A 15,713-nucleotide genomic window follows, 5' to 3' on the forward strand; every position below is an offset into this window, starting at 1 on the left:
AAAATACATTTGCTTCTGTCCCACGCTAAGTAAAATAGAAAGCAGAAGGTCATGCTTGGCCATCTGTTCAATGCACAGGTGGAAAGTGCTCACCTTCACACCACCGGGGGCTCTAATGAAGGCCTGCCGGGAGCTAGAGGGGGCCTGAGTTTGGGCTAACTGAAGGGAACTGCAGCCAGATATCTTCATATTAAATAGGGGTGCACCGCTTGTGGACATTACAGGTGAATTGCAGATTCCAGCATGTAATGGCCTAGCCAGACCCAAACAAAAGCACGTGGTGGTGCAGATGGAGCGCTGCACACCAGGGCCTGCTCTCTCTGTGGCCCTCATTGCCTTATACATAGCTACCAAGTCCTGCAAAACTCCACAGCTTTTCTAGAAACCGTGCTCCCTTCAGCTGTGCATATAATGCCTTTCATAACTTGCAGCTCTGCTCTGTGCTTTTGTCTGGATGTAAAGGTGTTTCTTTCGCTTCAGCTCAAATCGTAGGGCCTCACAGTTTCTATCTCCAAGCCTCCCTAATGCTGCTAATCTCGCATTAACAGCCTACTGACACAGAAGAGACCGCAGAAAAGACTGATTGCCAGCTCCCTGGCCCTGTGACCGCATGCTGGTCAGATCTGGATTAATACTTGAGGCGATTTGCCTCAGGAGGCCTTCCACAGGTGCCTGTAACTCTAAACTCTCCTTGAACTGCTTCGCAAGAGCGGGAGGAGGGGAACCTGTGAATTCACAGCTGATGAAGACACAAACAAGGCCCCTCTGCAACTTGCTTCATTCCTTTTCCAGTATAAAATCAGGATAACCACAACCAAAAATCCTAGATTTCAGACCAGAGCAAGGAGCCAGGCCTCAACACTCACAACACAAAATCCACTGTGATGCTCCTTCTTAAGCAAGTTTGCTTGAATTCAGCTTTTCTGGTTACAATAAATGGTTATCGAGGAAGCAGGAGCACAGTCAAGTACGTTGACTTCCTCCAATATATTTGTAGGGGAATAGCCCTGCTGCGTAGGCTAATTCAGGTACAAGAGTGACTCTTACAGCTTTGAAAACAGTCTGTGCCCTTCTCATTTCGGGAAGGCTGGAAAAACAGCGTCATTCTGATTTGGTGATGAGCGTCCACACGTGACAGCTCAGTTTACCAGCCCAAACCGCCTCACGCTTCTCTCCCTGTTCTGGCCGAACCTCCTACACTTGCAGCACCGCACCATGGCCCTACACAGCAGGAGGAGGCTGTGGAGCCGGCCGAGTGGTTGCACTTGATGGCAGCGAGAAATAAGGCTCACGAACAGCACCTGGACTGCAAGGAGAGTGCCAGGGAAACGAAGGGAGGCCGCTGGGACTTTGCTCCTCTGAGGCTGGAGGTTGAGCATCCCTCTCCTCCCCGGGACGGTTCCGTCACAGAAGGATTTTTTTTGGCTCATCAACAAATTGCCAATAAATGGGTAGCTGTTTGTGGCCTGAAGTTACACAATTCTGTGCGTTACCATCTTCTGCAGGCCAGGGAATGGTATGAGTTTGGCCTTCAAGGCACCACACTGTCCCCTCTAGGAAGAGGGGTGAAGTACAAAAACATTCTGCCATGCCTTACAGAGACATTAATTTCACCTGTAATTATCACTATTAGAAGGCTACTTGTTCCACCAGAGCTTCTTAACCAACCGCACTGCAACTGCTGCTTAGCGCAGCTCCTACCTCTCCCCTGCCCTTCTCCGCCTCTAACTTACAGCAGTGTTATTGCAGCTCATGTATCTTTCCATAGTTCTTTATTAATAAAGAGCATCTGCAAGGAAACAGGATCTGACTCACCCCGCAGCACAGCAGCTCCTGCTGCTTACTTGCCCACCTGAAACAACAATCCCACTTCCAAGTCCCTTCTACTGCCACAGTTCTCGTATCGCCCATGCACCGCAGTGCTGTCCTTCTACGGAACAGAATATTCTTGGCTGCTCTCCCCAAGAGGCATTCTCGAACAAAACCTTTGCATGTTGCAGACTCACCTCATTTTCATGCTGTCTCGCTCCTTTTCAGCGTCTCAGTGAGGAGTATTTGGTGAGTGTGAGGCTTTTTCAAAATTGATTCCTTATCCATATTTGGGAATTTGTGCTGGGCACTAGCTGGTACAAGCCAGAGTCTTCCCACAGTGCACTTTGGGACTTGTAGTTCCCAAAAAGGAATGTTGTTTTCCAAATTGCAAGAGCCAGGCAACAGTAACAGAAGTCTGAAAGGCTTTATCCCCGCCTTTGCTTAGCTGCTCGGCCCTGCCTTCTGCAACGTTTCTCTGCTGTGGCTTAAATGAGCTTAATTTGTCTGGGGCCTCTTCCACAGCTCATGGCACAGCACACATGCACGCACTGCCTTGCGAAAGCTGCTGCTGCTGCAGAGTGCTCGTACCGTCACCCTGAGGTGCCAGCACTCGGTCCTGCCACCTGTAAGCAGCCACTTACAGAGTTAGCACCAATTTTTATGGATTCTCCCCACACTTTGTTCCCCATATCCAGCACTGAAACAGCATGGAAACTTCCTTTAAAAACCGTGCTTCACTCTTTTACATGTTCTGCATTAGTAACATTGGTTTATTTAATTAAACAGTTATAGTAGGGGTTCAGCATTTCAAAACAGTATAATAAATCCTGCCTCTTCTGTACAGATTCATTTCTGAAGAGAGTTTTCAGAGTGCAATAATTATTTTGCAACCAAGACACCCTATTGTTTTAAAATACCAGTTAAAGAAGAATGTGAAACATTTTTATATTGTTGCCTGTAGGGTACTGATGGAGATACTGTTATGATTGCCCAACTCCATTTAATAGTTTAATTTGCTTAAAGCAGCGGCCGCTGGGTGGGTGAAGAAAAGATCCCAGAGGAGCATCCCCGTCCCTGGGGGTGTTCAAGGAAAGGCTGGACCTGGTGCTCAGGGACATGGTAGTAGGGTGATGGTTGGACCAGATGATTTTGAAGGTCTTTCCCAACCTTAATGATTCTATAACCCGAGGAGAGGAAAGCCTGTCCAACACAGGATCCCGCTGGCAGAGCCGAGCTTCAGAGGGAGCACACAGGGAACGCACAGGGAGCGCTCCCCCACTACCAGGCACTCCAAGGCCCTTCTCCCACGGGCTGTTTATGGCGAGGAAAACCCCAGGACCACAACTTTATCGCCTTGCTCCAAAGCAGCACCTGAAAGCTTTGCATTTGGCAGGCGGCAATGCTCGTGCTGCGGGTGACACCTGGCGGCCGCCGAGCGGACAAGGCGGTGACCTTGGCGGGGCGCTGACCCCTGCTGCTTTTGGCACCGAGGTGGAGGTTTAGTTGTTCTTTGGGTTTAGTCGTTCTCCCGTTGGCAGCCAGGCTTCCCCTTCTCTTGGGTTAGCCCCCTGAACGCTTAGCACCGAGGCAAAGCCAGAGACGTGCCCTGACCCTAAATAAAGATGTCCCACGCGGGTACAGGCTTGTGGCACGGCGGTCCTCCCTTGGGGCAGCACCTATCCCCAGGGTGCTGCTGAACGAGCGGCCCGAATAAACACCCCTTGGGTGGCTGCCTAGCCAGAATTTTGTCAGACACAGCCCCTCGGCAGGGCGCCACCCGAGGCTGACAGGGACTACATCTCCCGGCGGGCGCCACAGAAGATGGCCGCCGGGGCCGCCCTGGCGCCGCCGGGGGGCGGTGGCGGCCGCCTTCTGCCGGCCTCCCAGCGGGAGCGGGCGGCCCCTGGGTGCCGGGGCGGCTCCCGGTGCTCGTCCCACCCGAGAGGGGCCCGTGAGGGCGGCGGCGGCGGCGCTGCTGGAGGCGGATCGGGGTGCGGGCGGGCGGCGAGGCTGGGTCGTGGCGGCAGCGGCAGCCCGCCCGCCGCCGCCATGAGCGGGGCGCCGGCCGCCGGCTGGTCCCCGCTGCCGGCCCAGGCCGCCTCGCTGCTGGAGGAGGCGGCCGACCTGCTGGTGCTGCACCGCGACTTCGCCGCCGCCCTGGAGCGCTGTGAGGCGGGCTGCAGCAGCCTGGAGCTCGGCAGCGGCACCGGCAGCGGCCCCGAGAGGTGCGAGGAGGGCGACTCCGGGGCGCGGGGGTGACTGCGGGCCGGGCGGCCCGGGGCTGCTCGTGGGGGTGGTCCGCGCTTTTAGGGGCTTTCTGCTTTTCTGCAAAGAGCTAGCCAAAGTAGCTCGTAAGAATGGACGCAGTGGGAAATTCGGTTATAAGAAGCGCTTACGTGTCTGTCTTCGTTACCAGTCCTGCAGAGGTGAAGTGCTCCCTCTGTGTCGTGGGCATCCAGGCGCTGGCTGAGATGAACCGCTGGAGAGAAGTGCTGTCGTGGCTCCTGCGGTATTACCAGTTCCCTGGGCACCTGCCTCCAAAGATCCTGGAGCTGTGGTGAGTGTGGGTCTGTGGCTGCTGCGTGCACAGGGCCTGCGGTAGTTAAGAGCGGGCCAGACCTGAAAATTGTGTGATGTTTTCACCTTGCAGGTTGCAAGGATGAAAGTGGAACGTGGGACCTGTTCTCACAAAGAAGAATAATAAAATAAAAAACCTGAGTTTGTTTCTTTTGCAGAATCTTTTTTTTTTCTTCCCCCGTCCGGGTTCATAATGAGTAGTGAACATGCTCTTGCTGCCTTTGGGAATGCCTGGGCCAGTGTGATTCTGAGAGCACACTGCTCCCCTGGGACATGTCTCCGTACCTCAAGTGTAAACCTTGCTGCCTGCCCTAACCATAGGTACTTCTGGGTAGTAATTGCTAGTGATCCCAACTTTCACAAGATTACTGTTTTCTATTATTTCTTTCTTGTGTTGCAGTATCCTGTTGTATAGCAAAGTGGGAGAGCCCCAGGTGATGCTGGAGGTTGGCACTACCTGGCTGAGAAACCTAAGCAATAAGAGACTTCCTGAGTACAGTTCGTTGATGGAGCTTTATCTGCTGCATGTGTTGCTTCCACTTGGCCAATTTAAGGCGGCAGAAGAGCTTGTAGACAGCTGTGATGTTTTAAACAGCGAGCAGAAGCTGGCATTTCTCAAGACCATTTGTGATAGCCAATGTCAGTGGACTCAACAGGAAGAGATGCACTCAACTGATGAAGAGGAGCAAGACAAAGCAACAGAGACTGTTTTGGGTAGGCTTTCCCTCTTGTTTGTACTCTTTTTTTTTTTTTAATGATCTATTTAAAGTTTTAGAGATACACATATCTTAAAGATTACCAGAATAGTTCAATATGGACTATGATTGGCCACCAACATCTGTGTGTTCTGTGTTAGTACCTATCAACTGTCTGCCCTCTTCCTTATAATCTGTAATAGTCCATCCCAGAAAATCTGTTTGTGCTCTAGAGCTGTTGGTGAGACGACTTTCACAAGCACTCAGGACTGTGCAGCGTGTACAGACAGCAAACTCTCACTGGCACATAAAGAGAAGCGAGTTCCAAGAGTAAAAACTTTTGCAGGCCCTGTGATCATTGAAACCATCTCATTTGCTGCTGTTTGAAACCAGAGTCAGAGCAGTGGCTTTGGAAAGAAGCAATGTAATCTCTTACCAACCTTTCCATTGCTTTTTCTTCCTTAAGTGTGGTTATGTAGCAGTGGTGTCCTTTTACCAGTGAGATGGCAACCAAAGCCATTTATGGAACACATCCTTAAGCGAGTGAGTAGCTTCTGTTCAAATACAATTGTGCAATGACTCTTCACATTTGGCTCTAACTGATTTGCTGTACTACCTACACAATCCTGCTCATCCCTTGCTAAAAAAGGGTAGTGAGAATTAAGTACATATTAATAATGATGTCGGACCATACCAGCCACAAGGAAGTCCTGCTGGGTGTCAGTGAAGGAAGTGGAAGACAATTATTTGTTTGCTGACAATTAAAAACCATATTTAGTCTCGAGCAGTACTCAGAGATGAGAATAATTTTCCAGGTTCTAAAATGCTTAGTAATAAATTTATTATATATTAAAAAAATACAAACAGAAAAAAAGCTGTACTAAGGAAAATAAATCTAACTAGCCATCCTATGAAGGCACTTTGTTGGCTCTTTGTATTTTCTACTACTTCTGCAGTAGAAGTCGAGTCCATGGAGAAGAATCCACATCTGGCATTTCAAGCTCTGCTTCTCCAGCACTGTAAATCACTTTATCTCCCAGGAGATAAGCTGCCACTACTGTGGTATAAGTTGGTGGCTTAAAAAATGAATGGATAATTATATCATAAATTTGTACTGTTTCTCTGTTCCCTTTTTAAAATCACCAAAATCATAATAGTAATAATAAGAATAATATATAAAAAACAAAAACAAACACTAAAACCACAAAAACCTCTCAGGCCAACTAAAATATGAATAGTCTTACCTTATTTATAATAATTTCCTAGTATCTGTATGATTTATTTTTTTTAACTTTACCCTAACAGCTTCTCTATTCTCATTTTCTAGGTGCTCTGTCCCAAAAGCTCTTAACTATGTTGACGTTGCTACGAAGAGCACTGAGGTCCATGTCAAGCCACTTCTATTTACTTCCTTACAAAAAGATGCTCTTGGCTACTTTTCTGCTGTACCTTGTGGTAGTGAGATTAGATCCAGGTATGGTATTAAGATTTCCTTTTTTTTTTTTTTAATCCCTTAATGGCTACAGAAGACAATTGCTGATTTAAATAGATTTGGTCTGTATGAATGTTTCACCTTTGGGAGACACAAAAACTGGCTAGGAATGTACTATTTGGGCATGTTTCAAATGTTTCCGTTGCAATCCACGTAGAAGGATGCAGCTGTACAGGAGTCTGTTTCCTGTTAACCGTTATTCCACCCTCAGTTCTTTCCAACAGACGAGGCACTGGCTAAGGGAGGCGGGCTGGGCTGTCCTACACTCAGCCTCTGCCACCTTGAGGTGCTACGAGGTGAATGGCTCTTGGAAGAGTGATTGCCTCCGAGGGCTGTATTGTCAGGAAAGCGGAGACTTGCTCATGCTTTTGAGCTCCTCATGCTGGAGCCTTGCAAGTGGTGGCTGGAGCTGTCACTGACGAATGGGCTGGTCCCTTGACATGAATGTGGCTGCTGGGGTGTGGAGGGGGTGGGTGTTTTCTTTGGCTGGAGACACCCTTTCTGCTGGGTGGTGGGCGCTCCGTGGCTATTATGCCCACTGGAAAATACTGCAGAAACCTTGCTGGGGATGGGAGTCGTGCCTGGGGTGAAGTCCAAAGTACTGAACTAAGCAGAAAGAATTAAATGTATAGGTTTCCATTAACTCTAGTTGGATTAGTTCTGTCTCAGTATGTTTAGTATTTCTTAGCCTTTCATTATAAAAGGTAAAACTGTCTTGCTTTGTGTTTTGTTTCGCAGCTTCTCCCACATCATTGCCATTCCTTTGCAAACTGGTTCAGCTCTTCCGACAGGCTTGGGCAGCTGTATTGTCTCCAATTCATAGGCCTCCAATTCGAGATTAAGTGTATTCCACCACAGAACATGTTCTTCTCTGCTGCTGCAGAAGTGTCAGCTTGTCTTGAGGACTTCATGAGGCTCTTCAAGGACTGTTGAGATCTGTGCCCTAATGGAGATGACCACCTGTAAACTCCTGCTTAGCAGTACCTTCCTTTCTTCAGCCAGGGAACAGTGGTATAGGAATTTTGAAACCATGCCAAGTATCCCTGACATTTTCTTGTCTATTAAGCTCCAGTCTGTCCAGCTCTAGGGTAAAGCCATGCCTTCCATAATCTACAACTGATGAAGGTGCTCATTTGGATGTAGCTCTTGAGTGTGAGTTGTATGGACAGTTAGGAACCATGATGCCTGAGATGTTCTGGAAGAAGGTTCCATCCTTGCAATACCGGGCGGTTCACTTAACAACTGAAATCACATCCCTGGAAGCATGACTGTGAAAGGCAGAGGAGTACCAGTAATTAGGGAAACACTCTGTTTTGCCTGGAGACATCTAAAATGCCCAGTTCATCCAGCACGGGATGTAGGACAAGCCTGTGGAAGAAAAACGCTGCAGAAAACAAAGCCTGTTGCAGTTTGAACACTGTAGTTTCTCTTGTGACTGATACCTCCTCATACAGGCGCCCTTGATTTTAGTCATTTCTAAGCCAGAAAACCTAGGTGGTGTGCCACAAATCCTGTTGTGCTGCACCTGCTGTTCTTAAATGCAAATGACAGTGCTTTGTGCTTGCCTGATGGGCAGTAATCCTTAGGAGCACGTGGCGGTGGTAAGGAAATAGGTTTATTTTTTTAAACTGTATTCCATATTATTGTCTAGTTGAACAACAACAACGGAAGTTGTTGCATTGTTTTACTCTTTCCATACCTCTGGCTTTGTTTATGTAGATGTCAGAAAGTCTCTGTGTGTCCAGAACCCATCTTCCCACCCCTACATCTAAAGTCCTGATTTACATGGTAACCATTTAGCAATGTCCTATCATTCGCAACAAAACTTATTAAAAGGTAGACAGAGATTTCTCTGAGATCCCCAAGCCTTCCCAAAACTGTAGCAAGAAAATTGCTGTATTTGCAGGCGGTTTGTTAGCAGACTGACCCCATTTTTGACCACCTGGAGCAGAGACTGGAGACTGGCAGTAAAACGATTGATTTCGTTTCCATCCACCTATCATAGATTGACAATGAGTAATGCCAAAGGAGAGAGTGCAGATTATTTAAATAGTGCTTCTGCTGAAGCAGTGTGTGAAGTGTGCTGGAAAGAATAACTTAGAGGCACGGAGCCATTGTGGCAAACATAGGCAGCCTTCCTAGCATCTGTGCCAAGAGGATTCGGGCTCATTGGCATGAGTCAAAATGGTAAAATGGGGAACAAAGCCACTGTTCTGGCAGGCAAATCCTATCCAACGCACCAAACTTGGGAAAAGTAGCCCATATGCATGCCACTGCAGTGTATTACAACAGTAGCCCCCTTCAAGTGGATTGTTTGTCTCTAGCAATAGCTATATGCTGAGGTGGCAGCTCAGCTATTTCTGTTTTATTTACAAGGAGGGCAGCCTGCCGGTGTCATCGTGCTGTGTGTGCTCTGCTAAAGTAATATTGTCAAGTTCTTCTTGAGTTATCCCAATAGAGATAAGTGAGATAAAGCGGGGTAGGTCACCCATGAATGCAGAAAACAGTAATCACCTTGCCTAGGTTGTATCTACTGACCACTTTGTAAGGCCTTGCTCTACATACTTTAAGCTAATAAAATAGTAAACTTCCCTCCGAAGTCAGGCCAAATTGTTAACAGCACTTGACTGTTTACCTAAAAACCATTTGTTTGCTCTAGATTTCAATTAATGCTTTCAGTTAAATGGCAGAGCTGCCCGTTTTGGGGGCTTGGGATCAGTGGTCTGCACAGACCGTACATAACTTTTTTAAATTCTGATAAATATCTCAGCCACTCATTAACCAGAACCTTAACCTTCAACTTGATTTTAATTGTAGGTTAGCAACTTCCACTTCTCTTGAGTACTGCTGATTTTGCATTTGTATTGTATTTGGTTCGTCATGAGAGGGAAGAAGGCAGAAATGAGCAATCTGTTTTTTTTTTTGTTGTTATGTTTTGTTTTGTTTTTGGTTTTGCAATTAATAGTAAGCCTGCAACATTTAATTTTCACAATAAAATGACTAATTATTTACCTCACTGTAGAGTTGCTTATTTGTGCTGTGATTATGTGTATCAAAGCTTTTGTATTAAATGTGTTGACACTACAGATTTGTGAAATAATTTCTGGAGATGTCTCAGTATGTGTCTGCGTTGCATGGGCATACATGAATTAAGCAGAGGACTTGTTAATTCAGTAGAAACAGGTCTGCATTTTCATAGGAGTTCAGTGAGTGATAATTACTTTCCGTGAAAGGTGCAGCATATATATTTTTAATACTTAAGTGTCTCTGTGTACCTTGGGGTGGCCAAGATCAGTACTGCTAAGAATAAAGTACCTGTTACTTATATTTAGCTGCGTTTTTTCTCTGTGCTGTCATTCTAACATGGAGGGAAAAGATGTAGCCGTGCGTAGTTCCACAGGAATCCTATCATTTAAGGCTCATTCAGAGAGAGTGTGTGTGCCTGCCATGTGTATGTGAACCTACTGCTTGTATCTCCAGAACAAAGAGCAAGTGATAGTTTTGCTTTTTTGTTTTTGCATCCTCTTGCTGGATGCAAAGAACTTGTACCGGCACAGTGTAGGCACCTGAAGGGCTGAAGAACAGTTTTATGTGATCAGCTAAACAGGTGTCACAAAGAAAAGGAGGCCAGGAGATAATCCGATGTATTTTGTCCACAGATGATGAAATAGCCAACCAAGTGGGACTCCTTACAGCCTAACCTGTTCCCCAACTCATTTCCGTCAGGGGGAGTTATGCAAGTGGACTGCAGCTGAACAGAGGACACAGTCGCCTTTGTCAGAAAGACACAAAAATGCCACCATTTGAAAGTGTTAATGAAGAAATTCTGAAATGATTACTCTTTAAAATGAGTTACCAGTAGCAGATTCACCAGTTGTAAGCGTTTCAAGGAAGGAAAACAGTTATTTGTGAAGACACCCTTATCTGTTGAAATACTGGCTGCTAATATCAGCTGTAACTCTTTTTTTTTTTTTTTTTATTTTACCTTTTAAACCAATGTTTTGTACGGAGAACTACCTGGGAAAACTTTCTTAATGACAGACTATAGGGCTGGGTGAAAGCAGGCTAGTGATGTAACTGGAGCAGGTGCCCTGGGCAGGTTGCCTGGGAGAGATTGTGACCTCTCCTGCCTCCACTGTGATGCTGCAGGCCCCCGCCAGCCAAGAAAGGATGCGCTGTCCCCCTCGCATCAGGTTGCCTGTACAACAGTAGAAACATCAGTAACCACCACTTCTGCATCCAATCCAGAAAAGAAACACACAGGAGAAACCATGGTAAGGAAAGGATCAGGTTATTTTACGAGATAAGGAACAGTGAGGCTGGCCTTTGTTTCCTCCCTGCTCTGGTCAAGGGCTGAGTGAAGGTGGGAAGGCTGAGGGGACGTTTTTGCTTCAGTGTTAGAGCCGTGACTAAAGGAGGGGGACCAAAGATGGGTGTTCACAACCTGTGGTCTTTCTAGACCATCACGATTCTCCACATTTTTTGAGTAGCCTAAACCAGGGAAAATCTGTCATTCTTGTACTGCATCCAAGGTTTTGCAATTGAGAGGTTGGGTGAATCTTAACAAAAGCCTGTCGAGCCCGGTTTCAAAAGCAGTTATTGAGAAACAAAAAGATTACCACAACCCCTTGTGAGGTTAGTAAGCACTAGGACAGCCTCTCTTAGCATTTGTTTCCAGTCCTGTTTTTATCCTCAAGCATGCAGGGGCATATTTGTTTTGTTTTGTTTTGTTTTGTTTTCCCCTTATGGAACAATGCTACAAATAGATGCAGGTGGCACAATAGTGAAATTAATTGCATAATGACAAGTTACTGTGCTAAAGTATTTTTGAATTTGCATACCTTTGGTCTCCTTATTGCTTTTTACTTGGTCCTAATTGAATTTGTGCCACAGTGGTACACCTAGATTACAAATTGATGGGTTTCTGTGACTACAGAAAACAGTTTCCCTAGATTGCATAGTCAGTTTTGAGAATCTAGTAGAAAACACTTCCACTAAGAGTCAACTCTTCTTAAATTAAATTAAAATTGCACAGGGAATGAGCTGAAACATTCAGGAGCTGAATGAAATAAGCCTGTAAGGACACTTTAATTCCAGTTACTTTAATTTCTATGAACTTATTTTGCACCTAACACTCATTTCATAGAAAGCTGAGCCGTCAGAAGATACTTCATTCCCTTTGCTTTCTTTGTATGTCAGTAAGGCAGCATAGCTGTACTTTGTCCCAGACAACTGGGTTTAGCTGCTATTCCTCGTCTGGGACCTACTATAGTTTATTTTGTATATTTATATATAGTTTTTCTATCTGTACAGGCTTACATGAATTTACACATAGACCATGTACATCATGTGTAGACACAGCTGTAAAATCTCTAGTTGTTGTCCTTAGTGTCTCTTTCTGCACACGACAAAATACTTATCTACCTATTTTTAAATAAGTGTTAGAACATTTTTTGTTAATTCCAGTCTTGTGGAAATTTTTGTAATCATTGTTTTATTTGGGGTTTCAGACAGGATTGGTTTACAGACAGTTAGGATGCTCATTGTTTCTTCCCACCCTCCCCCTTATTTTCCCACTACAGCGTGAGTGCATCTCTGTTCACATTGGCCAAGCTGGAGTTCAAATTGGCAACGCGTGTTGGGAACTCTTTTGTCTGGAACACAGCATTCAACCAGATGGCACCTTCAGCGACCCACCCAGCAATGATGACTCTTTTGCCACATTTTTCAGAGAGACAAGCACCAGAAAATACGTACCCCGGGCTATTATGGTGGACTTAGAACCAACGGTAGTAGGTCAGTATAGAACCAGTCTTGGAAAAGTGAAATGAATTAACTCTTCTGTGTGGCAAAGCTCAGATGACCAAATAGCAGGACTCTCCCTTATCTTTAGGGATGATCTTGACCTCCAGGTAGAATATTCAAAGTTTTAATTAGCAAATATTACTAAAATAAATTATTCTCAATTGAAATAATCATAAAATCATAGAATGGTTTGGGTTGGAAGGGACCTTAAAGATCATCTAATTCCAACCCCCTGCCATGGGCAGGGACACCTTCAACTAGATGAAAACTGATTCTGTCATGGATGCCTTAACTAATAATAAACTCAAAAGTTTACTATTGTCTAAACCCACACTGGTTATGAGTACAATTTAACCTACTTAGGGAGGTTCCCTTCTAATCTTTTTGTGTGTGTGTGTGATTTTATTTTTCTTTTGCTAACTGTGGAAAATGCTTTCTTTGTATTTACATGAAAGACAGGAGCATGGAGAATTAGAAAGCAGGAGTATCCTAAAAGATGTTTTACTCTTGCAAATCTTTTCTAATAATTTATATGAGGGTTCTCTTCTAAGCTTGTACATTTTCTTTGTCGTTCAGATGAAGTGCGGACTGGCACCTACCGGCAGCTTTTCCACCCAGAACAGCTGATCACTGGAAAAGAAGATGCAGCAAATAATTATGCACGTGGCCACTACTCCATTGGCAAAGACAAAATTGACATGGCATTAGATCGTATCCGCAAACTGGTATGCACTGTTACGTTGGAAGCAGGACACACTTGGTGGGTGGGAGGGCATGTAACATGTCATACGTTTTTTTTGATAGTGGCTCTCATTTTGTTTTTACTCCTGTCATTGGCTCAGAACAGAAAAATGTGTTTACTTGATGTCCAAGCTTAGCTTTCATGTGAGTGGAAGACTTAAATGGAAAACCTTAAGATATTGCTGTACCATTGTTATTGTTAGGAAAAATATATACATGTATATGTATTGCTCTAGTGATACACTAGCCTGAGATTTACAGGGGAAAACAGATGATGTGGATTTTCTGGTAAAACTGCTAACTCTTTTGCTGTGCATCTCATGCGGGTATTGCTGTTTCTATCTGAGGGTCTAATTTAAGATATGTTCACTTATTCCTTTACTTTTCCTGTTGATTTTTTTTTTTTTTTTTTTTTTTTTAGGCTGATGCCTGTTCTGGACTGCAGGGATTCTTGATCTTCCACAGCTTTGGTGGAGGCACTGGCTCTGGCTTTACCTCCTTGCTGATGGAGCGTCTCTCTGTGGATTACGGGAAGAAGTCCAAACTAGAGTTTGCCATCTACCCTGCCCCTCAGGTTTCCACCGCTGTGGTGGAACCCTACAATTCTATCCTCACCACACACACCACCCTGGAACACTCAGACTGTGCTTTCATGGTGGACAATGAGGCCATCTATGATATCTGCCACCGAAACCTAGACATTGAGCGCCCAACTTACACTAACCTCAACCGCCTCATCAGCCAAATTGTCTCCTCCATCACTGCCTCGCTGCGCTTTGATGGTGCCCTCAACGTGGATCTGACAGAGTTCCAGACAAACCTGGTTCCCTACCCACGCATCCACTTCCCCTTAGTGACCTATGCCCCCATCATCTCCTCTGACAGAGCGTATCACGAGCAGCTCTCGGTGGCTGAAATCACCAGCTCCTGCTTTGAGCCCAACAACCAGATGGTGAAGTGTGACCCACGACATGGGAAGTACATGGCCTGCTGCATGCTCTATCGAGGTGATGTAGTTCCCAAAGATGTCAATGTAGCAATTGCTGCCATCAAGACCAACAGGTCCCTCCAGTTTGTTGACTGGTGTCCAACGGGCTTCAAGGTGAGAAGGGCTGTCATGAGCTTCTCTTTCATGTTTTATGAACAAGTTCATTTTAGCTGAAAACTTGTATTTAAAGTTTTAGATCTTGCATGATTTTCACTAGTGAGAAGAATGAACCTAAGAAAGGTGTGTGTATAAAATGTGCCCTTTCTCCTAATGACATCCCACTGACACAGACTTATAAGTCTTTAAGTGAATGGGAGCGTATATACTATTTTTATTTTCATTACTGGGACAACGTCAACCCTGTAAAACTCTAAACTTAAAATATTGCATTCTAAAAGAAAGATTAAGATAAGGCTTACGTTCTAAAGACACTGCTGAGAATGTCCTTGATGAGATTTAAAAAAAAAAAAAAAAAAGAAACAACACAGCAAAACAGTATCAATAATACATTGTTGGTAAGTGAAACATTTCTACAGTATCTCCATGAACAGCCACTTTCACCAGTTTTGTCAAGCATAACAACACATTTTTGTGTTTTTCTTCATTGAGAGTCCTGTTCTGGTCCGTGGCTCTTTATTTTACTTGGGTGAGAGTAGGAACTGACTTGCACACAAAACACATCTTGAATGACATTAGACTTGACAGGGATTTCATTAACACAATTTGTGTTTTTCCTTACTTTTTTTTTCTTCCACTCACCAGTGGCTCTACAGTTTTCTTAACCCATTTATTGTCTCTTTTTATCCCTTTTCTTGTAACTTTTTTTTTCAACTGTCTTTTTTCTACTGTTGTTTGCAGGTTGGGATCAACTATCAACCTCCCACGGCTACACCAGGAGGAGACCTTGCCCAAGTCGAGCGAGCAGTCTGCATGCTGAGTAACACCACAGCCATTGCAGAGGCCTGGGCAAGGCTCGATCACAAGTTTGATCTCATGTATGCCAAGAGAGCATTTGTGCACTGGTATGTAAGTGAAGGCATGGAAGAAGAAGAATTTGCAGAAGCCCGAGAGGACTTGTCTGCCCTGGAGAAGGACTACGAGGAAGTGGCAACTGATTCATTTGAGGATGAAAATGATGCAGGGCAACCTTAAAACTTAATCTGCCTTTTAATGTGCATAAGATTGTCTCTATGTCTCTTTATTTCATGTGGCTGCATTTTCACTTTTCTCACACATACCAAGTCCATTGGTACCTTAGTAGAATGTAAACAGTGAGTTGTCCACTATGAGACCACAAGACAGCAAGCACAGGATACATAACCAGCTAATCATTAGTCACTTTGCCTCAGAACACAACAGCTGTCATATTTCTTGCTAATATATTCCTGAAAGGAAGTTTACTTGTGGAAGGAAGAGTCCTTCTGACTTCTGTACTGTCATTTATTCAACATAAAAATAGTCACACAGCTGTAATATTATTTGAGGAACTCTGTTGCTTCAAAATTTCCCACACAACTACTACAGACACTATGTGAAGAGGAGTTACCTGAACTTCTCAGTCTTTATTTCATATTAATTCTAAACATAACGCTTGTAAAGCTGT

The 15,713-nt window shown here is 44.9% G+C and overlaps 2 protein-coding genes across 3 annotated transcripts; both read left to right on the forward strand.

The window, feature by feature from the left end:
* Positions 1-3,618: 3,618 nt before the first annotated feature.
* Positions 3,619-9,903, forward strand: PEX26 (peroxisomal biogenesis factor 26). Of its 2 annotated transcripts, XR_003499750.3 has the most exons (6): positions 3,619-4,037; positions 4,229-4,369; positions 4,790-5,103; positions 5,551-5,627; positions 6,412-6,558; positions 7,315-9,903. XR_003499750.3 is itself a non-coding variant. In XM_027465941.3 (5 exons), exons 1-5 carry the CDS (start codon positions 3,634-3,636, stop codon positions 7,416-7,418), a joined length of 1,110 nt encoding a protein of 369 aa, XP_027321742.2. In that variant the 5' UTR covers positions 3,619-3,633; the 3' UTR covers positions 7,419-9,903. The 2 variants fall into 2 exon arrangements, 1 of the variants encoding a protein (XP_027321742.2); XM_027465941.3 differs by lacking the exon at positions 5,551-5,627.
* A 730-nt stretch (positions 9,904-10,633) lies between these two features.
* Positions 10,634-15,290, forward strand: LOC101804425 (tubulin alpha-2 chain). Its single transcript, XM_013100350.5, has 5 exons — positions 10,634-10,850; positions 12,159-12,372; positions 12,958-13,106; positions 13,544-14,224; positions 14,969-15,290. The coding sequence occupies exons 1-5, from the start codon at positions 10,848-10,850 to the stop codon at positions 15,260-15,262; spliced, it is 1,341 nt and encodes a 446-aa protein (XP_012955804.2). The 5' UTR covers positions 10,634-10,847; the 3' UTR covers positions 15,263-15,290.
* The last annotated feature ends 423 nt before the right edge of the window (positions 15,291-15,713 follow it).

Source organism: Anas platyrhynchos, chromosome 1, assembly GCF_047663525.1.
Source record: "Anas platyrhynchos isolate ZD024472 breed Pekin duck chromosome 1, IASCAAS_PekinDuck_T2T, whole genome shotgun sequence".
NCBI classification, from domain to species: Eukaryota; Metazoa; Chordata; class Aves; order Anseriformes; family Anatidae; genus Anas; species Anas platyrhynchos.